The sequence below is a fragment of the Notolepis coatsorum genome, assembly GCF_963971535.1.
Source record: "Notolepis coatsorum genome assembly, chromosome: 18".
In the NCBI taxonomy this organism is placed as follows: domain Eukaryota; kingdom Metazoa; phylum Chordata; class Actinopteri; order Aulopiformes; family Paralepididae; genus Notolepis; species Notolepis coatsorum.
This window is the reverse complement of record NC_140182.1, coordinates 86,520,846-86,547,609: the sequence shown is the minus strand read 5'-3', so window position 1 is coordinate 86,547,609 and position 26,764 is coordinate 86,520,846. Positions and strand designations below refer to the sequence as shown.

The 26,764-nt window shown below is 44.1% G+C and overlaps 1 protein-coding gene across 3 annotated transcripts in view; it reads left to right on the top strand.

Annotated features, from left to right (window-relative positions):
• Nucleotides 1–26,293, top strand: part of wnt7bb (wingless-type MMTV integration site family, member 7Bb) — a 70,324-nt gene extending 44,031 nt beyond the window's left edge. For all 3 annotated transcript variants that reach the window (XM_084335341.1, XM_084335342.1, XM_084335340.1), the window contains 2 exons: nt 18,213–18,484; nt 25,810–26,293. In XM_084335341.1, the coding sequence (XP_084191467.1) occupies nt 18,213–18,484; nt 25,810–26,289 (752 nt within the window). In that variant the 3' untranslated portion in view covers nt 26,290–26,293. The remainder of the gene's footprint in view (nt 1–18,212; nt 18,485–25,809) is intronic.
• The last annotated feature ends 471 nt before the right edge of the window (nt 26,294–26,764 follow it).

The window sequence follows — 26,764 nt, the reverse complement described above, 5'->3', positions numbered from 1 at the left end:
AACAGGCAGTCATGATGGAGGCTGGATAGTGACTGATCTGCAGAATCGATCTTACTAGCTTTGTATTTTTTATGGCTGTCTAACAGGGATAATACTCCAATACCAAGTTAGATCTTCTTCCAGAGGAATCACACATCTGATATATCTGACACATTCTGTTTGAGCCACAGGACCCTTACGCATTAAACAGTCAGTTTGCAGCGACATACAGTGAACAGCATTACAGATTAGAGGTGATTGAAGCCTCGGAAGACCAGACTTATAGTCAGTCTTATCAAACCCTGAGCAAAGCCAGAGGTCACAAGTGAGCGGACAGCGGCTTCAGTCTCCTGTCAGCAGCGTAGCAGTGGCCTGGTCAGCGGTGGAGGACTGTGAGGACAGAGAGTGCTCCCGAGGTCAAGAGCAGCGTAGCCGCTTCCCCCTGTCCTCTAGGAGAGCACTTGCTGAACTCTCTCAGGTTATAAATCTCCTGTCCTGCTGTGTCATGCGAAATTTGTTTAGCGGTGCGTCAGCCTCCGGCTCTAAACGCAGATTGCGGTTATTTTTCCTTTTTTTTCTTAAAGCGGTGTGCCACCACATCCAGAAATGTATTTTTTTTGTCCCATTCCGGCAGACGGTCAAGAAACATGACGGGCATCGCAGCAGGGGCACACTGGCCAAGCGGCGCTGTGGTCTGCTAATGTGAAGGCTGCCGCGCACTGACTCACACGCCCTCGCTACACCTCTGGCTGCAGGCCCCCGCGCGGCGGTCGGACAGAATAGCTGCCGCCCGTGCTCCTTTATGAACTTGGTTACCTGCTCTGAGCGGAGCAAGTGTGATCCTCCTCCTCCTCCTCCTCCTCCTCCTCCTCCTCCTCCTCCTCCTCCTCCTCCTCCTCCTCCTCCTCCTCCATATTGGACACTGTTGCAGACACTTGCCACTGAACTCCATTAGACATCTGGTTTAATATTCCCCCCTATTCTTCTTCTCCGGACCTGCTCCAAGTTCGTTGAGGTTTTTTCGGTCACTCCAATTTTCCACTGGCAGCCAGCGAGGCTATCCCAGGGTGGTTCCTGCTGGAGGCCTGTCAGGACTCTGGGGCCAGCCCCTTTTAGGGACAGCCTCTTCGGGGCTTTCTCGCTGCTGTTATGGGTGCTTTTCTCCTCCACCGCATGCCCGTTCAGCAAAGCAGGGCTTTTCCTCCTCCCGGGAACCGTGCTCTGGACAAACAGCATCCCACACTAGACAACAAGAATGTTGTTGTATAGATACATGGAAACTAATTACTGTGTGTGTGCGTGCGTGCGTGTGTGTGCGTGTGTGTGCGTGTGCGTGTGTGTGTGCGTGTGTGTGTGTGTGAGTGCGTGTGCGTGCGTGAGCATGAGCCAGGGGGTCAGAACCAATACAAGTCTCATCATCATCATTATCATCATCATTTTACCCATGAACAGTGCAGGCTCCATGCGCCCAGGAACAGCCATGCATCTATGGCTCAGGGAAACACCCTTTCTCTGGAAACTGCATACATCCTGTTTTTATCATTAAGCTGACGCTCTGTTTGCGTGTGTGAATGTGAATGTGAATGTGAGTGTGTGTGTGTGTGTGTGTCTGTGTGTGTCTGTGTGTGTCTGTGTGTGTCTGTGTGTGTCTGTGTGTGTGTGTGTATGTGTGTGTGTGTGTGTGTGTGTTTGCTCAAATGTGTTTCTTTTTTTTCAAGTCTGTTTCTGTTTGGGTATATGCTTGTGTGTTTTGGTACATTGCGTGCCACTATATGTGCATACCATTGTGTATACGTGTGTTTGTGTGTGTGTGTGTGTGTGTGTGTGTGTGTGTGTGTGTGTGTGTGTGTGTGTGTGTGTGTGTGTGTGTGTGTGTGTGTGTGTGTGTGTGTGTGTGTGTGTGTGTGTGTGTGTGTGTGTGTGTGTGTGTGTGTGTGTGTGTGTGTGTGTGTGTGTGTGTGTGTGTGTGTGTGTGTGTGTGTGTGTGTGTGTGCGTGCGTGCGTGCGTGTGTGAGGTGGGGGCAGCTGAGCGTTACCACAGGCTGCTGGGGCAAAGAGCTGCTGCTAAGCCCAGAGAGCCGTGGTTGTGAGTCAGAGTCCCGCCAAGCAGCCAAGAGAGCGGGGGGCATTTTCTCTACAGCACACAGTCCTCATGGCTAGGCTAGATTCCAGCTATAGCTAGCATCCCCCACGCTATCTGACCACAGTGTTTGGGCCTTGAAAAGAAGGTAAAATAAGCGAGTGATTTTATGTCTAGTAACTTTTTCAAATAGTTTATTTGGTTGGGCGAAATGACACAGGTCCTGATGTGTGTTTTCTCTCGTGTTTGAGGCGTTTTGTGTTTTCTTTCCCCGTACTGTAATTTTCAGAGTTTATTGTAATTTGCCGCAGGAGACGTAAACATTTCTTCCATTTGCTCGTTTTAGGATATTATTCTTGTATTTTTTTCATTTATTTTTTTTACAAACTAGACTAGGTGAAGTTGGCCTGTAAAATCCTCCTGAAAATTCCCTTTCATACACAGATTTACCAGGTTGGAAAATACTTCAGTGTGTGTGGTACTTGCATGATTACAGTTTCACAAGACAAGCATGTTAAAAGACTTGAACAACATGCTTCAACAACAACTATAAGGAAGGAATCTAAGAAGGGACACACCCTTTCCTTTGCAAAATGATCTTCAGTATTTTTACTAGAGCCTGACCGATCGGCCAATATTTACGCACATTTCTTGCAAGGATCCCTCAAACTTAGTTATCAAAGAGTTGTGACAAAGATATGTACTGGAGGTGGGATATTCTAGTTGGATTGGATACAAAATGGATTGTTGTGAATATGATATTATATATATATACACTATTTATTTTTTATTTTAACCTTTATTTTACCAGGTAGTCATTGAGATCAATGATCTCTTTTTCGAGCAAGACCTGGGCCCTATTCCCCGTACCTGGCTAACTGAGTTAGCCGGATCATTTTCAGCATAGCTTGCCTTAAGCCAGACATTTCCGTTCCCCGACGTTGGATTTTCTAAATCGCCATGGTAACAGATCAGAAAGTTTGAACCTGGTCGAGGGCAAGGTTTAGTTCAGTGAGCTCGATAACCTGCATGGCCACACCCTCGCAAAGAAATTCCAGCTCGCTTCCTGAAATATTTCTCACAGTCTAGATCCCATTATACCATTCTGAATTATGTTTTCGTGATTCGTTTGAAATGTAAAATAATAGGTCTACCTAAAATGCTGATAATAAATCATATTCAGCCTATGAATTTACTTTGTCCTATATAATGCACGTCATATTGATACGGATACGGCGCTCGCCACACACACAGTTATTTTAATAACGGACTAAACGGATCATTGCAAATGTGAATCCCGCAGGGATATTTTTAATGAATGAAACGGCGTTTGGCTCTGATTAGTTTCATATTCTTCGCTGTGTATTTGCTTAATGGAGCGCCCGGATTGTGTTTCATTCAAGCTGAAGCGTCTATGCGCGGATTGTGGATATGAATGATGAGGAATCTGAATCTGTGGATTGTTTAATTGTATCACTGTCACTGTGACACTGACAGTGTCACACGTTATTGTGATATTGTAACTGGGTTTAAAATATATGAGGAGATGCGCTGTTTGATGGATTTGATGACGTGACGTGACTTGATAAATTGAATGAGCCTTTGACGTTTTGATGAATGAATTTGAGAAAATGCATTTATGGCGGCTAGGTGGTGCAGTGGGCAAGGTGCTCACCACCAATGCAGGAGACGCTGGGTTCGAGCCCAGCTCTCCGCATTGCTATCAGCTTGGCTGGTCGTTCATACTAATACAATTGGCAGTATTAGGGGGTGGGAAGCTGATGGGTGGTGATCGGACGTTGTGGACAGCGACTCCTACAGGTCGGTTGGTGCGCCTGCGCAGCAGAATCAGGAAGCGACGGGGGCGGCGTGCCCTCCAAACGCAGACCCTCGACGCTGAGAGATCGCGCTGTGCAGGTGAAAAGATGCGACTACTGCTTCCTTGAGTACCGGAGGGGACACGTGATGTAAGGCTTAGTCCACATTGCAGCCGGCTTGTGGGAGGCATGGCCTAACAACGTTCGAGACAGGGGAGGGTAGAATTGGACGATACGAAATTGGGATGGGAGAAAAATTGAAAATGGGAGAAAAAAGTAGAAAAAAAAAAAAGAGAAAATGCATTTATCTTTTCAAGCACTGTTATCTGATGATGAACATGAGGTGTCACTGGTATAAACTGAAGGTTAATCAATTCAATGCATTTAAGGATGAACAGATTAAAACCTGATTAATAGTGTAACTGCAAGCCTCCCCTCCAAGCCTCTCTTTGGGAACCATGTATAATATTTATATAGTACATAATACCTAAGCACATACAGTACAGATATCCTCATAATATAATTCGTATCAATTAGATATACTATTTGGGCTTGTTTTTATCCTTATTCTGAAAGAGTTGAACAAATTATTTTCGCTAGCAAGATCTCATTTGATTGTTCATTCCATTAAGCCTACTGCCAGCAGGCACATTTAAAGAAATATAATCTGATTTATTGGGGTAATGAGGGACTTAAAATTAACCTATAGATATGCATTTAACTTGTCGGCGAGGCTATTGAGCCGTACTGTATTGTACCCATTCTGCGATCTGTTAATAAAGTTTTAAATCAATCAATCAATCAATGCCGTTCGAAAATCAGGATTTCTGCGATCGACACCTGCTGTCTTTTCAACTGAGGCGGCCGCGCGCAATTAGTATCAAGTCTGGTTCGAATTAACGAGACTGAATCAGCGTTCGAGGAACAGGGAAAGCGCGGATTCAAACATCGGGTTAATTTAATCTGGATAATGGGACTTTTGATCGACTTAGTTGAACCAGGTACGGGGAATAGGGCCCTGGCCAAAATGGCAGCAAAACAAAAACAAACATACAAATACACAAAACAAATACACAAAAAACAGACAGAGGCAAAGTGGGGCAAGGGGATACAAATAGACATACTGTACCGTGTGTGTGTGTGTGTGTGTGTGTGTGTGTGTGTGTGTGTGTGTGTGTGTGTGTGTGTGTGTGTGTGTGTGTGTGTGTGTGTGTGTGTGTGTGTGTGTGTGTGTGTGTATGTGTGTGTGTGTGTGTGTGTGTGTGTGTGTGTGTGTGTGTGTGTGTGTGTGTAAATCGTTCTGGTTGATCGCCTGAAACCCCAAATACTCCCAAATCAAAGGTATATAGGGGAGAACAGGGATGGTTGTCACACGTTTTACTCTAGTGTGAATTGCTTATCATTAGGGATTGGAATCGAAAACCGGTTCCCGCCGGTTCCTAATTGTCCGATTTCTGGAATCGCATGCCTCCGTGACTATCGATTCCTCTTATCGCTGCCAGGTTTTTCTGACAGTTGCGCATTTCAAAACAATGACGTTAGCGTTAGCATGCAGCCATAGAGCAGACTATTTGATTCGCTCGAAATTGCTTGGGTTATGGTCATATGCTCCTGAAACACTCCCGCTGTTTGACTGTTTCTAAGTGCAGTGATTGAAAACTACTCGAATGCTTTAGAACCGAGTCATTCATTTAATTCGGGGCAACCTAACAGCGGAGCTAACGCTAGCTAACCAAGCGCATTACAGACACACAGAGAGAGATAACAGCTGGCAGCAGGTAGTACAGGTAAAAAAAAAAAAAGGGTGGGGGCTGTTGTGTAAACCTTGTACTCTTTAGTTCACATATAATAAGAGACGGAGAGCATGTGATCACGTTGACTGTTTACTAGTAGGTAAGTCAGGAAGTACCGTGCAACATACAAACATGTCCGTGTAGCAACACGAGCCAATACCTTACAGGACAGGGGCGAGCGGGGACCGGGGAGGGAGCTCTGTGTGATTGATTGATTTTTGATTGATTGATTGATTGATTGATTGATTGAAAACTTTATTAACAGATTGCAGAATGGGTATACAGTACAGCTCAATACACACAATTGTTAAGGGGATGCAGACCAGAGAAAGACTTTCGTCTTGTTTACATCAGGGTCCCCCATTTTCAATTCATCAGGACATATATGACATACATGACATACAGATAGACAGTACTGCTACATCTATACATTTATGACATACCAGATTTGCAAATACAGTACTGTTTGTGATACAAAAAGAGTCCAGAAAAGAGAGTATATACATTTGACGTAAAAACTGTACATTGGAGGAGGTTGGGTAGGTGGGATGGGGTTGGGTGGGTGGGGGGGGGCTGTACATTGGAGGTGGTTGGGTGGGTGGGGTGGGGTGGGTAGGAGGGGTGGGTGGGGAACATTGTACAACTGTACAAGCAAAACTGTACATTGGAATATTGACAAAACCATACTTGGTCATTTACTGTACATTGGAGGGGGTTGGGTTAGGACATTTACAGGGGCCAGTTTCGAATTGCAGTCTCCCGTAGGTATTCTTTGAGAGTGGTTTTGAAAGTGGGTAGTGATTCACATTCCTTTACAGCTTTGGGTAGGGCGTTCCACATTGATGTGGCATAATTGCGAAACGTGTTTAGTCCCTTGTTTGAGCCGAATCTGGGTTTAACATGATTTGTGGAGCTCCCTCTGGTGTTGTGATTGTGGTATTCACTGACCTTTGGGAAGTATTTTGACATGTACATGGGTACCTTGGTCGTGTAGTGTATCTTTTAGACCAGGCCCATTGCAAGTTGCTGTACTCTGTCGTCTACTGTAAGCCATCCTAGGTTGTCAAAGTGAGCAGGGGTGAGGTGGGTTCTAGGAGTAAGGTCAAGCAGTAGTCTGACCAGTTTGTTTTGAGATGTTTGTAATGTGTGTGTGTGTGTGTGTGTGTGTGTGTGTGTGTGTGTGTGTGTGTGTGTGTGTGTGTGTGTGTGTGTGTGTGTGTGTGTGTGTGCCCTGGTCTTTTGAAAGACCAGAGACAGAGAAGTCAGAGGAATAACGACCAGTTGAATGCAACTACAGTTCAATAGATTAAATTAGTTTAAGATATTGAACTGTAGTTACATTCAACAGGTCATTATTCAATAGATTAAATTAGTTTAAGAATAAAAAAAAAAAAAAAAAAAAAAATTTAAGAGAATCTCAAATACATTATTCAGAAATGTCAAGTTGCATGTTGTTATTCTAACCAGCTTAGTTCTGTTGCATTTCCAATTTATTTATTTAAATTATAAATTTATCAGGGATCGATAAGGGAAGCGATAAAGAATCGGATCGATAATTAGAATCGATAATGGAATCGGATCGATAAAATCTTATCAAATCCCATCCCTACTCATCATCAAAACATCTTTCAATAGTCATTCCTACATTCAATTGAAGCTTAAGATGTTGGCTTGAAATGTGTATCCCTCTCATTTTCCAACGTATTGTAACAAAGAGGAAATTACCTATTAAAGACACTCTGACACATTGTGACAACCAACCCCATCACGGGGATGGTTGTCACACACTATGGGGTTGGTTGTCACTATGTGTTTTAATGGGAAAAATCTTAAAAAGAAGGCAAGAAGGAAGAACTAAATTTGAAAGTTGAATTGCATTGACAAGTTGACAAATACATAACTTAATGCATCTTAACATGAACATAAACAGGAAAGACATCTTTAGGCAATCCTATATATATATTTTTTTTTTTTTTATTTAATGATTTGGTTTTGTTATGGTTTGTAACCGACCTCAAACGCAACGGCACAGAGAGGAAGTTCAGAGTTAGCCAAAGCAAGGGCGTATTTATTTACAGAGTCACAAGATGGAATGAAGTACAGCAATTGAACAAACGGGGAATCTGGCATGTGAAGATGTTGCGGCTCTGCAGATACTCCCAGTAGGTAGTGGTGAGGAATTGGCTAGTGACGTTGAAGCGGCTCTGCAGATACTCCCAGCTTTCACTCCCGGTGGAAACGGAGAGAGAGAGAAATCAGAGTTAGCCCAACGAACACACAGAGGCAGAGAGGTGACTGATCCAGTATAGATCCAAGTGACTTGATCTTCGGTGTACCACACACAAGTTTAGCTGAGTCCAGAGAAAAAAACAATACGGTATCTTCAGTGTTAATCTAACACAAAATTAGGTGAGTCCTGGTACAAACAAAAACGGGATCTCTTCGGTGTTCACCAAACACACAAAAAACTGATAATCCAAAAGACAGTTTCCAAAAACTCACCAGAGCGCAACGCGAGAAGCGGGCAGATAACGAGGCGTAGCTCCGAACGGGGAACCAGGTTCTCCACAGCAGTTCTCTACAAAAGATCCTGGAGAGCAAAAAGACAGGAACAGCGACGGGGAAGGCAGGTATATGCAGGTGTAATTCAGAACGACCCAACATCGATAGTAAGGGGGTCTGAGCATATAAAGCCTTCAGGGGTGCTAATTACAAGCTGTGACAGCTGCGGGATGAGATTGATACTTGCTCCAAAAGCGTGTGGCGGGGAAAGCACCAATCAAACACGGCACCTTAAAGGAACGGAGCGCGTGGCGGGGAATGCATTAATCACATAGTACCTTAAAGGAACGGAGCGTGTGGCAGGGAGTGGACCAAAACCTCACAGGTTTATTATAAAACTATGCAAATAATGTACAGAGCTAAAGCAAAGTTACTCCCAGACGGGGTGCAAAGGTTTTTTTCAATACATGAAAGAAAATATGATTTGAGAGATATTTGTAAATGTTAAAAAAACTAAGAAAGGGATTAAAAGGAGGTGTATTTATATTATTGGGGTTAACTTGTGAAACAATGCTGATATACAGTTAAGAATGAGTCATTTGCTTTTGGTTTTTAAGAAAATGGTTTGTAAAGTTATTTTTGAAAACTACAAGGGTAGTAGGAACTTCTTTTTTCTTTTATTTACAAATAAGGGCAGCTCTGAAGGCTCATGGCGTTCCATGGGACGCTTCACTAGAACGTCACCGATTTCACAAATTATTTTATGACAAAGAGACATCGAGAGGCTTCGTTTCTGACTTGTATCGCCATTTACTTTTGTCCTCGTATAAGGACCTCCCCCTGGATACGATTTGGAGAAAGGATGTCCCGGAGTTGGATGTAGATTTTGATTGGGATGCAGTTTGGGAGAATGTCCGGCTATCCTCACGCAACCCAGATCACCAACAGATTCATCTAAATTTTGTTCACAGGACTTATCTGACCCCTAGACGATTGAATCTAATGGGTCTCAGACCTGACTCTCGATGTACCTTATGTCCAAACGGTGCCACAGGAACATTTATGCATATGTATATATTATATATTTTTTTAAAGTGAAGATTGGTGAAAGTTAGGTTTGCACTTCAATCCCAATAGGGACATTCATCTTGGTTTGATCATTTGTTTGTGTCAAATAAAAACAAAGCTTATTTGAATGATTTCCTTGGTGTTTCTAGTTTTCAAGAGAGAAAAAATCGATTAAAATCGTAAATCGGATAAAAATAATAATCAGGGATTTAATTTTTAGGCCATATCGCCCAGCCCTACTCTCAGCTCTCAGATATTTTCTCTCTGACCATACCTGTTTCTCCTTCTGTATTGCTACTGAATGACGTTTCTCAAATACCGACCTCTACACATGTGAAAAGACTGATTCTAGCCGGCCTCACAGCCGCCAAAAATGTTATTGCCTTACGATGGATACACCCAGACAAACTCTGCCCGAAGGTATGGATTCTTACTTATCTCGATGTGATCTACTTGGAGATATCCACGGCACGTGTTATAGGGGTAAATGAGTCTAACATTGCGATCAGAGTGGCTGCTGCTGCAAAGCTAAAAGAGTGCATATAGCTAATTACTGATTACTATATTTTGTATGTAAGCGAGTGTCTACTTGTTTTTTCTTTTTTTTTGTGTTTTTTGTATCTCTCTATTATTGTCTTGTCATTATTGTAATACGTTACTGTCCTGTGATATCTTTTTATGTATTATTGTATTGTGTTGTGTCTTGTTTCAAAAATAAAAAGATTTGGTCACAATTAAAGAAAACTACAAGGGTGAATAATACTGTTTTTTTTGTGCTATTTTCTGGGATGTACTAGGCTTGGTAGGTGGTCTAGGCTGGGATGTACTAGGCTTGGCAGGTGGTCTAGGCTGGGATGTACTAGGCTTGGTAGGTGGTCTAGGCTGGGTCCTCAGCTCATCCATCACCTCCAAGTTGGTGAAGAAACGGTCCATGTTGTGCTCATTAAAAGCACTGGCATGTGCTTGTCACATGTGACAACCAACCCCAAAGAAAATGTGACGACCAAGTGGAATGTCTTGCTAGTATGAAGGCTAACAACCATCTAAAAATGTGTTAGATAGCCAACAATAGGGCTGACCTTCGAAGTTTTTTTTTGGCAATCGAAGCTTCGGGGCCGAGCTTCAATTTTAATTCGAAGCTTTGAAAACATTTTTTTTTTTTTTTTTTTTATTATAATATTTAAATTTTTTATTATTATTTTTTATCTTATGTTGTGGGACTTGTACAGCACTTTGGTAAACTTGGTTGTTTTTAAATGTGCTCTATAAATAAAGTGGATTGGATTAATTAATTAAGTAGCCCCTTTCGTGACTGTGACGCAGCCAACAAGGTTTCACTCGGCTGCGCTGCCTGGGTGCAGTGGGGCTGCTCTCACAGCCAACGACATGACATTACATAATTATGTTGCAACCTTCGTCTATCAAGCAAACAATTATATTATATTTAATTTATCATTTATAATTTATAATTATATCAGACAATGCACCTACAAAAGCAGATGATTACAATTATATTAGCCCACTTGGTAACACATAGTCAGAGCAGCATAGGCATAGCTAATGTTTTGTGTGGCGTCGCTGTCGTGTACAACGATACTTTTTTTAGGTGATTTGACAAAGTTGTTGTAGAGTTGTGATATGCCATTTTGTTCTGGCATATCTGGCACTCGGCTTTTTGGGCATTGTCTTTGCATATTTTAAAGTGTAACCACACGTCTGATGACTTCTTCGTCGACATGTCTGCTGCACATGTCCTTGTTGTTTTCAACACAGATAATCTCCACATGCTTGTTGTAGAGAGGTGGAGTCGAGGCGCCGCTTACTTTCGTTTCATTGGAATGGAGGCGCAAGATTTTGGAGGCAAAAAAGTATATAATAATAATATTTCTTTTTGAAAAACACAAAAAGTCCTCTCACCTAAAGTTCAGCTGTCTTACTCCAAAGAAGACTATGTAGGTGAGCTCTGATCCCAATTCTGGACATTTCCATACCAAAATATGGGAGAAAGCACCTTTTGGTAGCGAAATATAATGAATGTGACAACCTACCCATGTGACAACCATCCCCGTTCTCCCCTACCATGGTCATTTTAACTAGAAACTGCGTTCGTGTTCGTCAAGCATGTTTTACGTCCGGTAAAACACGACACTGTGATCGTTACAAAAACATGTTTCAGGTTAGGTAAAATAGACAGAATATACCTTACCTTAGCCAGAAGGTATTCCAAAAAGAAGAATTCCCAGTGATTGCATTGCCATCGCGATTACCCGTGTATTATGTCTATACTTGTGTATATACGGGAAATAGGCTTCAGGCAATAAAATCTCGAGGCGATCACTCTGTCGCTCTGTCTCTGAGGAGGAGCCCTTGCAAAAAAAAAAAGGTGTATCCACACCAAGTTGTTCCAGTTAGGAGGGTAGGCGATACTGCCACCTGGTGAGATTCGATCGTCATTGCAATTCCAATGTAGGCAGATGAGCCAGGGAGACCTAGAGGGCTCCGGCTGACCATATAGAATGGGGATCAAAGGAAAAATATCAAAGTATCAAAACCCAAGAAATCTCTGGTTTTGGCACTCAACGGTTGGCAAGATAACCCGACTTATCTCGGGTATGGCGCCCAATGAGTTAAGCAAGCTTCAAATTCAAAAGTACAGGTTCTTACCTTCAAAATAAGCCATCGCTTGTACAGATCGGGCGGATAATTTTCAATCTATGTCTTATTAACAAAGATGATAACACAATAGCCCGTTTTGAGCTACAGAGCTTCAAAGGGGCTGTTGGCTGTTCTCTTAAGATGCATGCAGAACTACAAATACCCCTCTCCCACCTAACACCTTTCCCAGGTGAGAGCCATTCACTGGTAGGGGGTAGGTGCGCAAAAGTTACTATAGCTCAGTGTATGTATGCTGTCTCCATGTGTTCGGGAGACTCAGGTGCATAAAAACCTGATTATAATCATGTCTCTACCACAACCACAGCCTGAGCTGTGAGTGAATTACACGAAGGGGAGCATTATGGCAGGAGACTTATTTTACGAAAAAGATGCACGGGCGGAAGTGGCAATTTTTCTAAGTAAAATACCCGGAAGACTAATTAAAATAAAATACATTTTCTTTTAAACAACTTTATTCTTTCTTTGCGGCCCGGTACCAAATGATCCACGGCCAGGTACCGGTCCACGACCCAATGGTTGGGGACCTCTGCTATAGAGCCTTTTCTCTCTATACTCCGTTATGCGCAAGCTTACAGACTTGCGGAGCACGTACTGGAGTAGATTATTCAATGCGACTGCCAGCCAGCTTTTGTGCGACGGAAAAATACACTTTCAATTGTGACGGAGAGAAGATAATCTCCCGATTCAGATACAATTGAACGGTTCCAAAGATATGAATGTTTCTCTGCATATTTTCACATTGCCAACAAAGTACTGGGCCCGTTGTCTGGGAATGGATTTTGGTGCGTCTCCTCTCCTCTCATTTCTGTGCGAGTAGCCACCCCCCTCAGACGCAACTGTAGTTTTTTCACACAGCGAGGAAAATAATACTGTCGGAGAATCTAACAATAATTAACACATTTACAAGTCGTATTAAGTTTAGCAAATAAGGAGACATATAGAGAACATTTCAAAGCACTCAAAATTGCCAATATCTCCATTTCAACCTATTCCTGAATTGCGCAACATTTGGGGTTTTTCTGAGGAATCGTGAGCTCCTTAACAAGACGGGTTAAGACACACACACACAGTATTGCCAACTGAGGGGAAGGTCCTAACAGCCCACTAGAGCTGTCCCTGTCTGGTTATGGGGAACTGTAGGGGGTAAAAAAAAACATGAATGATGATGATGTTGTTGTTGTTGTTGACATTTACATTTTGTCATGTAGCTGATGCTTTTATCCAAAGCGACTTACAAGTTCTGTACGACAAGACAAGTCAGCAGGAAGGGTACAACTCTTACAGCTGAGTAAAAATGTTCAACAGTGCTGAACCTTGGGTGCTGCAGTGTTGAGTGCATTAGTAAAGACATATTAGTATAGTAGGAGGAGTGCATGATAGTATAAGACAGTAAGAAGGTTATTTTAGTTTTTTATTCATTTCAGTTATTGATTGAAGAAGCGTGTTTTTAGTCTACAGCGAAAGATTGGTCGAGTTTCGGCTGTCATTCCACCATTGTGGAGTGAGGTCAGAGAATAGGCGGCTTCTCTTTGCTGACCCTCCTGGAGCTTGGATAGGAGTGGGTCTGAGGCTGCCAGAGGATGTAAAGCAGAGGCGTCTTGAGGGTTTGTAGTTAGAGACCATTGACCGGAGCCGTTCCCTTCGCTGCGCAATATGCCAGTTTGAGGACCTTGAAGCAGATTTGTGCAGCAATGGGGAGCCAGTGCAGGTCCCTAAGAAGTCGGGTAACATGGGCTGACTTTGGTTCTGGTCATTGCAGCAATGTAAGAGGAGAAGTTCGGCCAATCGTCAAGGAATACACCAAGGTTCTTGGTGGTCAGGGACGAGGCCACGGCTACATTTTCCACTGTGGAAATCGCCGGTCAGCGGGGCGGATTTGGCCGGCAGGTGAAGCAATTCTGTTTTGCTTAGGTTCAGTTTGAGGTGGTTGGTCATCATCCAGGCGGAGATGTCAGGACAGACAGGCCAAGATTCGCTTTGAGACATGGATATCAGAGGGAGGAAAGGAGAGTACCCAGAGATTTGGTGAAGAGAGAGAAGAGGAGGGGTCCAAGGACCGAGCCCTGGGGGACACCTGTCCAAAGGTACTTGGTCGTTGAGGTAGGATGTCAGCCATGCCAGCACAGAGCCAGCCACTCCCATTTCTGCAAGGGATGCGAGGAGGATCTGTTGGTTGACTGTGTCGAAGGCTGCTGACAGGTCCAGGAGAATCAGGACAGAGGAGAGGCCCTTTGCTTTTGCTAAGTGAAGAGCATCTGTGACCGCTATCTCTGTGGAGTGACCAGTTCTGAAGCCTGACTGATGATTACGGTCTAGGGCGTCATTCTGTAAGAGATAATCAGTAAGTTGGTTGGATAGAGCACGTTCAAGTGATTTAGAAAGGAAGGAGAGAAGAGAGACAGGATGATAGTTGTCTATAGGGTTCATGGTTGTTTTTTTATGAGCGGTGTGACTCTGGCTTGTTTTAGGGAGGTGGGAACCACCCCAGAGTTGAGAGAGGAGTTGATGGTTGCCGTTAGGAATGGGAGGATGTCTGGTGCTATGGTCTGGAGGACCAGTTCGGGGGCAGTTCGACGTTACCAGTGTCAAGGCCTCTGCGTCTGTAATGGGAGAGAAATATGACAGAATAAAGGATGAGGTTCTCGATTCAGCATAGCGTTTTTGGCAGAGAGAGAGGAGGGGGAGTGAGGAGGGAGGACATGGTGCTGTGCAGTTTGCGAAGGTTCTTAGCCGAGGCCTCGATCTTATGGTGAAAGAAAGAAGCTTTGGCAGTAGTAATGGTTTTGGAGAAAGCTAACAAGAGGTTGTGATAGGTGGTGATGTCACCAGTGAGGCGTGACTTTCTATACTTCCTCTCTGCCGCTTTCAGGACCTGTCTTTCTTCTCTCACTGCATCAGACAGCCATGGACTGGGTGGGGAACGGCGGGCAGGCCTCTCGTGTAGGGCTGGGCGATATGACGATATTATATAAATATCGGGTACAGTTCATTAACGATACACTTTTTAAACGTATCGTGGATATCGTGATGTTTTGCCCAAGAGGCTTGTGTTGCGTCAATCTGGTCCACACGTTGACACTTTTGAACAGCGCCGCCCCACACACACACTACTGCATCAAAAGTTACTACTTATGATAACAAAGGCATTCGTTTTGTGGCATTGACGTTATATAGTTACACTTTCAATAACATCAGCGTATTTACATAGCAACGACCGAGGTCGACCTAGATATAGCAAGCATTAGCCGTTCATATCTCAGCCCGTGCTGACTCCGTTGTGCCCATTCTGCGGTCTGTTAATAACGTTTTCAATCAGACAGATGTATGGAAAGGCTTTTATTATAACATCCGTTGCAGTAAAATCATTATGCCTCCAGTCGTTTAGTCATTCTGCAGAGCTAAAAGCTAAACGTCGGCCGCGGCGAGCTACCGCTGCCATTGTTGTTTTCATTGAGCTCTCCAATGGCGGAAGTAAAAAATGAATACGCGCTTGCCGATTGGTGCTAAGAACAGCAGGGCGGGTGCAAGCGATGTGACGTAATTGGCAGACGCGACTGTCAATCAAAATGATTCTGTTTGCCGACTGAATGAATATAAACGTTATTAACAGATTGCAGCATAGGTACAATACAGTACAGCTCAATACAACAACAGTCAACAGTGGACTGGAGGATGCAGACCAGAGAAAAACTTTCGTCTTGTTTACATCAGGGTCCCCCATTTTCAATTCATCATATTTCATATCTAAATCATATAATATCTCATTGCTAAATATATGCAATATATAATCTAATAATCCAATAATCTAAATCTAATATATAATATAAAAATGCTAAATGCATGGGTATTTTATTTTGTCTTTAATGTTAGCTTGCAAACTCAAATACTGTCTTGGTAAGCCTCATAATGAATTGTTTGGGGAAAAAAATAAAAACTTATTATAAACTTAAAAAAATTATTTGTATACACTGTGAAAGAAACAAATATATATAACACAAAAACCCAACATCAATACCCCCCACCACACGCACACACACACACTCTCACACACACACACACACACACACACACACACACCCAAACGCACAACATCTTGTTCTCGACTCTCTTCATCTTCATCTCAACATCTCTCTTTGTTAATCCGTAACTCACATTACCCGCCAACTGTTACCTGATAGAATCCATTTTTCGGTGATTTCAAATCAGTAGCACTTTTGTCATGTTATGATATCGCTACACAAAGGTGTAAAAAGTACTACCATACAACACAGGTAAAACGCATATTAGTCTCTCCTATCCTGCCGGCGAGCAGCAGGAGTGAGGCTATAGGGGGAGACCTGAATACCACAGCTGTTTGTGGTATTGTGGGCAGCAGTACAAGGTGCTCCTGCAGGGGAATTCAGCACTTTGGACAGCAGCACCTAGACCTACTGTAGCTCTCTCTCCCCACTCTGGAATCCCAACGCTAGAGGCCTCGGCCAGAGGACTTTGCGGTCGGAACTGTGAGCACATTTCTACCAAGGTGCAGGAGAGAAGCAGTGGAGGAGAGGGTTAGTGGAAGGAGTGTGTGTGTCTGTGTGTATGTGTGTGTGTGTGTGCGTGTGCGTGTGTGGGGGCCTTATCTGGATGATAGAATTGCTTTGGCTTCTCACCGTTGCTTTTCAAGATCAGTGTCAATATTGGATGAAGTGATGACAGGAGAAGAATAAATGTTTTTTTTCCAGTTATATTCCGTTGTTTTTCATCGCGTTCAGCCGTTCACTGGAATGATTGTCCTGCCACGGCTGGAGCAGCAAATCCACAGCTCAGCCAATCAGTCAATATCCCTTTTCCAATATCCTCTTTTTCTCTTTTGAAGGGGAGTAGCCGCTCCCTTTGTATTTGTTCTTTAGCGAGACTCTGGGGAGGCTGAGAAAGGGAGAGCATGAGTAGTGGAGACACAGGAATGCAGGTTGGGATCCCACGCCAGCAGGGGTGCATGGTTTCCGGAGGCAGGGGGGTCTTAACCACTTTACACCATCTTTGTTACCACTCCTTTTTGTACTTCTAAACGTCTCTCTCTCTCTCTCTCTCTCTCTCTCTCTCTCTCTCTCCCAACTCAAGTACTACACAACACACTATCTCACCTTGACAGTCAGCAGGGGGGCTATGTGAGATTGCTGTTCATTGACTATAGTTCAGCTTTAAACACCATAGTCCCCACAAGACTGGTTGACAAGCTGATTGAGCTGGGTCTGAGCTCCGCCATGAGCGCCTGGATCCTGGACTTTCTAAGTGACAGGCCTCAGGCGGTCAGGGTGGGGGGTCATACCTCCAGCAAAATCACCCTGAGTATCGGGTCCCCCCAGGGCTGCGTTCTGAGCCCCCTGCTGTATTCACTGTACACACATGACTGTGTGGCCAGGTTCAGCTCCAACTCCATAGTGAAGTTTGCGGACGACACAGTGGTGGTGGGGCTGATCTCTAACAATAACGAGAAGGCCTATCGGGAGGAGGTTGATGAACTGGCACGCTGGTGCCGGGATAACAGCCTACTCCTGAACATTAGTAAAACCAAAGAGCTGATCGTGGATTTTAGGAGAATACAGCAGGGGACACACACACCACTGTGGATAAACGGGGCTATCGTGGACAGGGTGAGCAGTTTCAAGTACCTGGGAGTCCACATCACAGAGGACCTGACATGGTCTACACACATAGATTCTGTGGTGAAAAAGGCGAAACAGCACCTCTATCACCTGAGACAGCTAAGGAAGTTCAGAGTATCGGGGAAGATACTCCACTCCTTCTATTCCGGGCTGTAGAGAGCATTCTGACTGGAAACATCACTGCCTGGTTTGGAAACAGCACGGCACAGGACAGGAAGGCACTCCAGAGAGTGGCGCGCTCAGCAGAGCGTACTACGGGTATTGCACTACTACCACCCCTGCAGGACTTATATAACAGGAGGTGTAAATCCAGAGCCTGCAGAATTATGAAAGACCCTCACCACCCCAACAACAGCCTGTTCAAGCTGCTGCGGTCTAGTATAGTTTAGATACATTAAGAGTTAAAATTGTAAATTGTATATTATATAGTAGTGTATATAGGAACCAGTTTCTCAGGAACTTAGCATGTCTTTTTTTTTTTACCATGCATATCTTGTGTCTTACCTATTTAATTTTTTCTATGCCTATTTTTATTATTGTATTTTGCCCAATCATGACCACCCGCATTTCACTGTATGCCCTGGTATGTATGTGACAAATAAACCTCTTGATTCTTGATTATCTCTCTATCTCTCTTCCCTCTCTCCAGGCAGTCGGGAAGCGGCGTTCACCTACGCCATCACAGCGGCGGGGGTGGCCCACGCCATAACGGCGGCGTGTAGCCAGGGCAACCTGAGCCAGTGCGGTTGCGACCGGGAGAAGCAGGGCTACTACAACCAGGAGGAGGGCTGGAAGTGGGGGGGCTGCTCGGCAGACATCAAGTACGGCATCGAGTTCTCGCGGCGCTTCGTGGATGCCCGCGAGATCAAGAAGACCCCGCGGCGGCTGATGAACCTGCACAACAACGAGGCCGGGAGGAAGGTAAACGAGAGCCGCTGGGTTACCATTATCTGATCCTGGATCAGCAGAGATCTGTCTGTGGTTTGAGTTGAGGAACAGCAGGGATTTGGTTCCTTTTTCACTTTTTGGTCTAGGGCCAGGAGGTGAAGGCCAAAGAATCTGTGATGAAAACTGGATGATAATATATCATTTTATATGACCTTTCTAAACAACAATTTTAGTTCATATGACATGTCAGCAGTGGCGGAAGAAGTACACTGTTCCTTTCCTTTAAGTAAAGTAAAAGTAGAAATATCCAGATAAAGGAGTACTCTGGTAAAAGTAAAAGTCCTCCATTAAAATTCGACTTCAATTAAAGTAGAGAAGTATTTGCTATTGAATGTACTTGAATATCTAAAGTAAAAGTACACATTCTACATGATGTTTGTGTATTCCAGTGCTTGGAAGCATTCCATCCTCTAACCATTGACCTCTAAAGGTCATGTTAAAGTGGTATGTGGTCCAGTTATGCTCTGATTACGTCCTCTTGAAGTCGACATGCTTCAAATTTGAAAGTATATAATCTTCATACATTTCTGCCATGTTTTCTATGCAAAATATGTTTCTTCAATTTAACGAGTAACTGATGGGTTCAGACAAATGTAGTGGAGTAAAAGCATAAAGTTCCCTAAAATGAAAATACTCACGTAAAGTACAAGTAGCTCACAATTTTACTTAAGTACAGTACTTGTGTAAAAACACTTACTTTCCAACACTGCATTTTGCCCTTAACACCCGGCCCTAGTATCGTGGACCTCCTCATTGTGCTCTAGTAGATACAGTTATCTTAATTAACTATCTAATTAAATAAATTAATAAATTATCTACTTAATGCATATGTGTGTGTATTTGTGTGTGTCTTTGTGAGTGCGTGTGTGTGCTCATATGGATCTACACGTGCATTATGTGTACATGCAGGGACGCGTGTAGCTTTATGCCAAGCAAGCAGTGGAAAAATTTACCGTAGTGGCATGCAGTAATGCGCCTTTCATTTTCCGCCGCCCAGCGCCCAGGTCGCGCGGAAATAGGCTGTCTATTGCCATTCTCTTTGACAAACTCTAACCTTAACCAGCTCCTTAACAACGCCTAAACTTAACCGTTCTAACCTTAACCAACTCCGAAACAATGCCTAACCTTAACCATAGAAATTATATTGCCATTCTCTTTGACAAACTCTAACCTTAACCAGCTCCTTAACAGCGCCTAAACTTAACCGTTCTAACCTTAACCAACTCCGAAACAATGCCTAACCTTAATCGGCGAAAGAATACACGTTAAAAAAAAATCACGTTAAAAAATATTTTCAATGGGATTCGAACTCGCCAGCAAACAAGCCATAGGATCCACAGCCATGTGTCCTTGCCAATTGAGCTATTTGCTAGATACTGAATAAGGGGCGGTGACTTATATATATTGAGCTCCGCTCGTGTCGCATGCGCGGGCACCTCGCGCGAGCACGCCGGCGCACGCACGCACCTGAGCGAGCACGCCGCCGCCGGTGCACGCACGGTAGCATTTGTCTGAAAAGAAGGGCGCTTTACCGCACTAGCGTGCGGTGACGAATGCGGAAGCATTTTTGCACTGCTTGCTTGGCATTAACGTACAGGCTGCAGGGACGTAGACAGGATTTTTGAGGTAATGAGTCGTAGCCCCTCTAGGGGGGGTTCGGGGCCATGCTCCCCCAATAATATAAATCTATGCATTTTAATGCATTTTGAGAGCAGCAATAATCATACAGGAATAGGAAATAATGTCAGTGACAACACATAGATGAAAATTGGACTAGAATCCAACACTTGCACAAGATAAGTCACAAAGATAGCCCATTTTCTAATGATTATTTTTCAGTTCAGTTTCTTATTGCATTAAAATCACTCTCACTGTCAAACAGCAGTGGGAGCAGAGGAGCACAACAATGTTTCTTTGGGTTTTTACTCAAGTTCATCCAGACAATAAGCCATAATCTACACATGGCATGATAGTAGGAAAAGGTGCGTATAAAATATAGTATAACAAAGGGAGAAGCTTTTGCTTAATGTAAGTAACTCATGGACAGTACTGTGTTAAGTAGCGGCGACGAGAGTGCTGCAGCAACCCCTTGTTGCAGTGGGTAACATTTGAATGATATGATATTTAATATTATGGAAAATGTATTTTGCCTATAATCTTTGTATGGATTTAGCAGACTGAAATATTATTTGGGCACTGGGGAAGAATGACATAAAGATTGTACTCCTTGGCGTTGATGATGTCACAATGGGGACACAAGCAGTGAATTACAGTAGCTTTGATGAATCAATTAGTTGAGCTTTTTGGAGCCAGGAACACTGCTTATCTAATGTTCTAAATGTTTTTTTTATTTTAAATTTTTTTGATGTGGGGTAGCCTGGCAGGGGAAATGATTCATTTGAAATCTGGTGTGTTGCTACACCCACCAGCATGGCATGTTCAGCACAAGGGAAGAAATAGATGCTGGAAAATAATTGGAAGGAACCCTAAGGAATAATTTGAGATGCAGCTGAACACTGTACGTGAATATTTAGTCTATTAATATGCAATAAACATTGTGTTTTGAATTATGCCTGCATACAGGCTTGGGACATTTTATCTATGCGTAATGATAGACATTGTCATGCTCAATTATGTCTCATAAGTTGTTGCAGCTATTTTATGGTTGATATAATTTGTTACACACATTTGGTGCAACATTTTAGCCATTTTTTACCACTCGAGCAGGGCCGTAGCTACCATTGAGGACATTGAGGGTTTTTTCCCGATAATCCCATAATCCCGGGAGTTGATTAGCCTACTCCCGTGGGCTCTAGCAGGTACATTTCTTAAGCTAGACAAATAGACAACCAAAGGAATCAGGCTTGTTATACTAGCTGTTATACTAGCATCTTTAATGTGTTCTTTGACCTCTTACCCCAAGCTATCTGAATGAAAATGGGTACTATGAATACCCAAGCGTCTTCTCTTTACAGGCATGCCCACTTTATGGTAAACCCATGTACTTTTTCTTTCTTTTCTTTAAAAAAAATATTATACAGTATTTGCCTCTGAAAGAAACTGCTCAATTTGTTTGACAGTGAGAGTGATTTCAATGCAATAAGTGTTGTGTTGGATTCTAGTCCAATTTTCACTGACATTGTCACTGAAATATTTTCCTAAGTGATTATTATTGCCCTTAAAATGCATAGATGTATACTAAAGTCTTCTAAATTTTCTCGGGGAAGGGCTCAGAAATCCTGGCTACGGCCCTGCACCCGGGGCAAAATCCCTCCAAATTACCACATTAAGACACCAAGACCTTGCAGAACACCTTGGAAAAATGCATGCTGTGGTTTGTTATCAAAAACCTTTGACGTCTTTGCATTTATCAGCAATTCGATGGTCAGCACTTCTGTTCTGAAAATGCTCGGAAACCCTGTATTATTTTCATTATATCCTGGCAACCCATATATCCCCTGAATGGCCTAGGTGTCGAGTTTGTGGTTGTAAAGTTTAATGAGGCAAATACACTAAAAATAGGCAAAAATTATTTCTACTACACACAGAAAACGGAACGGTTTTGCCCTAAAACTGCATGGGATTACCATAAAGTGGGCATGTCTGTAAAGGGGAGAGACCCTTGGGTATTCAGAGAAGCCATTTTTCATTTGGATAGCTTCACGCTATCTTAAATCATGAGCATGCCAGAGTTCACAAAAGTCGGCGAATCAAATGGCGGGTCCGTTGGGATTATGGAGCAAAAAAAAACACTTGAAAAAACACAGAGGACATGACCTTAGTGTCCTCCATGGTAGCTACATCTCTGTAGAGGTACGTGTTTGTGCATATGCCTGTAGCGTGAAGCAGAAGGGTGCAAACAGGCCCAGATGAACAGCAGAGCCTTACAGTACGGCAGTGCGGTGAAGAGCTGTGACTGGCTGAGCCACCGATTGATTGATCACCCAGTTAGCCCTTCGGCAGCTTGTTTTGCTTTAGTCAATTACTCGATTTTCCTCCGTCCTAACTCCTAATGGGGAGGGGGGGGGGGGAATCCTGTTCCTGAAGGAGTGTGTTGGCGGACCTCACCATGGACATGTTTGTTTGCTATTAGTCATCCCTGAACAAAAGGGAGAGGGAGGGATGGAGGGAGAGAGTGAGTGAGAGAGATGAGAGGAGATGAAGTTCTGGTGAAAAATGGATCTAATTAATAACCCAGGGGTTTTTATCATATGCACTGGGAAAATGGAGCAGGGCCAGCGGTTGCCAGATGGAGGTCTGCCATCCCCCCCTCCAGGCCCTTCATGGAATTATGATGTGTAAAGTCAGGAACAGGATATTATTGCAGTTCTCCACGCCATACCAAAACACGTCGCTGCCTTTTGACTGTGTCCATTCAATGTGTGAAAGCAGGCCGACAATAGTGGTGTTAACATGGCAGACGGCTAGCATCTGTATGCCAGGGCATTGGCACTGCAACCTGTCAGGGGTAGAGGGCCGTCAAGAGATCCGATCCTGGGCCTCGGAAGCTCCGGGTCTTAGCAAACACTGTTATACTTGTGCAAAAGACACTATACCCAAAGTATTTTTTTTTCATCATGGGAAATACTGTATGTTATTATTGACTTTTCACCGGTGAGCTGGAGTGATGGAATTCAGACAAAATATTCTAAAACCATGGCGATAAGGAAGGTTGACGTAGACCTAGTGTTACAGCAACAAGTTCAAAAAGTTAACTCTGTAAATGCAACGGAACACCCAGTGATTCATCTTGGGGGATGGAAAAGGGGAATCCGGTCATATTGGACTAATTGGGAACAGATCAGAGACTTTGACGGACACGGTTTTAAGTAAATGTTTCCACGCGTCCGTCAGGCCCATCAGATTCCATTCACTGTGGTTTTTGCGCCATACATTTTTGGAAATCCTGATTTCTGAATCAACATCCCAGACGAAGTTTTGTCAGTTGACCCTGGCCTTTAAAGTGCTCCGTGAGCTCATATTTTTTCAATCAAATGTCCCCATAACGGAGCGGATTGTGACCACAGAATGTGAGCGCGAGACAGGACACGGGCCCTAATGAACGACTTTGTGTTCATGTGTACATTTTGTAAGTGTCTGATAGAAATGACGACTTGTACCGCCGGTCCAGGCGAGGTGCCAGGAAAAAGCTGCACTGGAAAGATGCCCTGCCAACCGAACCATACATCTCATACAACTAATACACGCTTCGTTCAAGCAAGTTCTGCGCTCCTAATTGGGTTAATGGAGTCATGTTAGGACTATTACAGATGTGTTAATGTAGTCCATTCGATCCCGTCCCTCAGTTCTCGTGCCCGTTTGTCCTGTTACACGCAGAAAAAAAAAAAAGAAGCAAATACAGTTTTTGTAGTTTGAGGTTTTTTCGATTTTAGTTCCACGGCGCACGGATTGACTCAGTCTTGACACTTAAATAACGCGGACGCCACACAATATTTCCCATATGCCACAGGATTAGGGAGCTAGGAGATGAGTTTCTGCCCTGTGTGCCATATGTTAGTGATGAGCTCAAAGAGGAACATGGGGCTAACTGGGCATTCTGAGGCTACAAAATGAAACTACATGCCGTCAGAGTGACAATTTTAATAGATTGTCGTGGCAGCGTTGCAACTCTTGGATTTAACAAATTTGCTATTATTTTGTTAATTAATAAACCTCACTTCCTGCCTATCCTTGGCCCAGATGTACAGTTAATGGAGTATGTCTTTGTTGTGTGTCGCCGTATCCCCAACACATTTCAACCAGTGAGAATGATCTGCGTTTAAATCAAATGCAATGGTGGATGGGATATATGAGATCCATGTTTATTTTTCCTTCTCATTGATGTGGTCATAAGGAAGGTAGGGAGAATTACAGGGTAGGATATTACCAGTAAGTGCATTTTCCCCTTCCTCCCTGACATATAGCTGGCATCCGTGACCCTGTTAGAATTTCAGATATGCTTGGTTTGGTCCACTTCATAGTGATCTGTCACTCTGCACTCAGCCAGAATGCTAATGTTTGACCCTCAAATGGAAGTGCCTGCAGCTCGAAGTGGCCTGAACTAACACGCCTTTCAGCCTGCAAACACAACTTCCCTCGAGATGCGTGGATGCAGATCAGAAACACACGCCCCTGTGCCATCATTCTATTAACACAATATTAACGCGCCACTTTTTTACAAATTCCAAACTTTGACGCTCAGCGGATCTGTCATATCCCTCATCCGTTTCCACTTACGTAGGCCCCCTCGGTACAAAGGCATCATTCAGCCACCATCTGCTCCAACCTACTTCTTCATTAATAAAACCCAGTGTTCAATTCAAATAAATATGTCCTCTTCCCTCAAAAAATGTACATCTCTTGATGTATATGGCGTGCCGAAGTGAAAACAAACCATGGGTATGTTGGTGTGATGTTGACCTTAAGCAGTTGCACAGAACACAAGGGTCTATGGAGAGCGACGCCAACATCTGTTCCATAAAGGAAAATGCCAATGGTGCGCCGCAAATGTTGAAAACAGCTTGGTAGTGTCTTACATTTATTATTGCAGTCCTATCCACAATAAAACAGAAAATGACATAAAATATATATATATATAAAAAAAAATTACAGATGTGTCGATTAGGGGCGGCCGGGTAGTGCAGCGGACTAAGCGTCTGTCTACCACCGCAGAGACACTGGTATCGTGGTGCCTCCGGCTTGGCCGGTCGTCATACTGACACAATTGGCAGTGTCAGCGGGTGTGAAGCCGGTGGGTGGTATCCTGGTCGTTGTAAACAGCGACTCCTACAGGTCAGTCAGGGCGCCTGCACAGCAAGGGAAGGATCTGGGTGAGGTAGTGTGCACTCCCACGCGTTACACTTCACCAATGAGAGTCCGCGCTGTCAGGTGAAAAGAGGCTGCTGGCTGTCGCCTATGTATCGGAGGAAGCACGTGATAGACTTCAGGGCTCCCTAGACCAGCAAGTAGGGGGCAAATGCGCGCAACGACCAGGAAGGGGAGGGGGGAATTGGCATAACGACTAAATTGGGATAGGGGAAAAAATACAGAAAAATAGGAGGAACAAAATTTGATAAAAAGAAAACAGATCTGTCGATTAAACCATCTAATCAATAAAAACAAAGTCCTTGGCTATTTATTAGCTGACTAAAAAGCTCTTTAGTCGAGGACAGCCCTTGTGGCATTTCTCCTCTTTTTCAGGAATTCCATTTTGTACAGATCTCAGGTCAGACGTCCACCTCCTCCGTACAGTTTGTCGTGGTTTTAAACCCCCCTCTGTGTGTGTGTGTCCCCCGCAGGTCCTAGAAGAGAGGATGAAGCTGGAGTGCAAGTGTCACGGGGTGTCGGGCTCCTGCACCACCAAGACCTGTTGGACGACGCTCCCCAAGTTCCGGGAGATCGGCTACATGCTGAAGGACAAGTACAACGAGGCGACACACGTGGAGGTGGTGCGGGCCAGCCGCCTGCGCCAGCCCACCCACCTGAAGGTGAAGCAGATCCAGGGCTACCGCAAGCCCATGGAGACGGACCTGGTCTACATCGAGCGGTCGCCCAACTACTGCGAGGAGGACGCGTCCACGGGGAGCGTGGGCACCCAGGGGCGCCTGTGCAACCGCACGTCGCAGCACACGGACGGCTGCGACCTCATGTGCTGCGGCCGCGGCTACAACACGCACCAGTACACCAAGGTGTGGCAGTGCAACTGTAAGTTCCAGTGGTGCTGCTTCGTCAAGTGCAACACGTGTAGCGAGAGGACGGAGGTGTTTACCTGCAAATAAGGAAAGCGAGTGACGATACGGGGGGGGGGGGCTGAGGACTAGCGGAATGAGGAAGACCCGAGAGAGCGAGACTGAAAAAAGAAAACAACGTGTCTTGGAACAGTGAGAGATTATGAAATAAAGCAAGGAAGTGGGATTTTACAATATCAGCTCTTCGTGGCATAGTTTTGCACAGCAGAATCTATATTTGCTTTTGAGAAACTTAAAGGCTAAATATCATTACGTTTAATACCCCCAGGACTTTACTGTCGCATGGAGATGTGTACCCATGTACTGACGTATTCTCACAGTGAAGTTCGGACTACAGGAAAAAAAACAAATGGCGCCCTTTTGAGAGGGGGAACTGTGCTCTGCACTCTGGGAACTGTCATCCTTTACTTCACAGGACACTCGCAGCACGGAGAGAAAAGACAGCGACCAATGAGAGCAACTGTTGAGGGGTGACTTGGGAAAGACCCCCCTCTTAAGTCTTTTA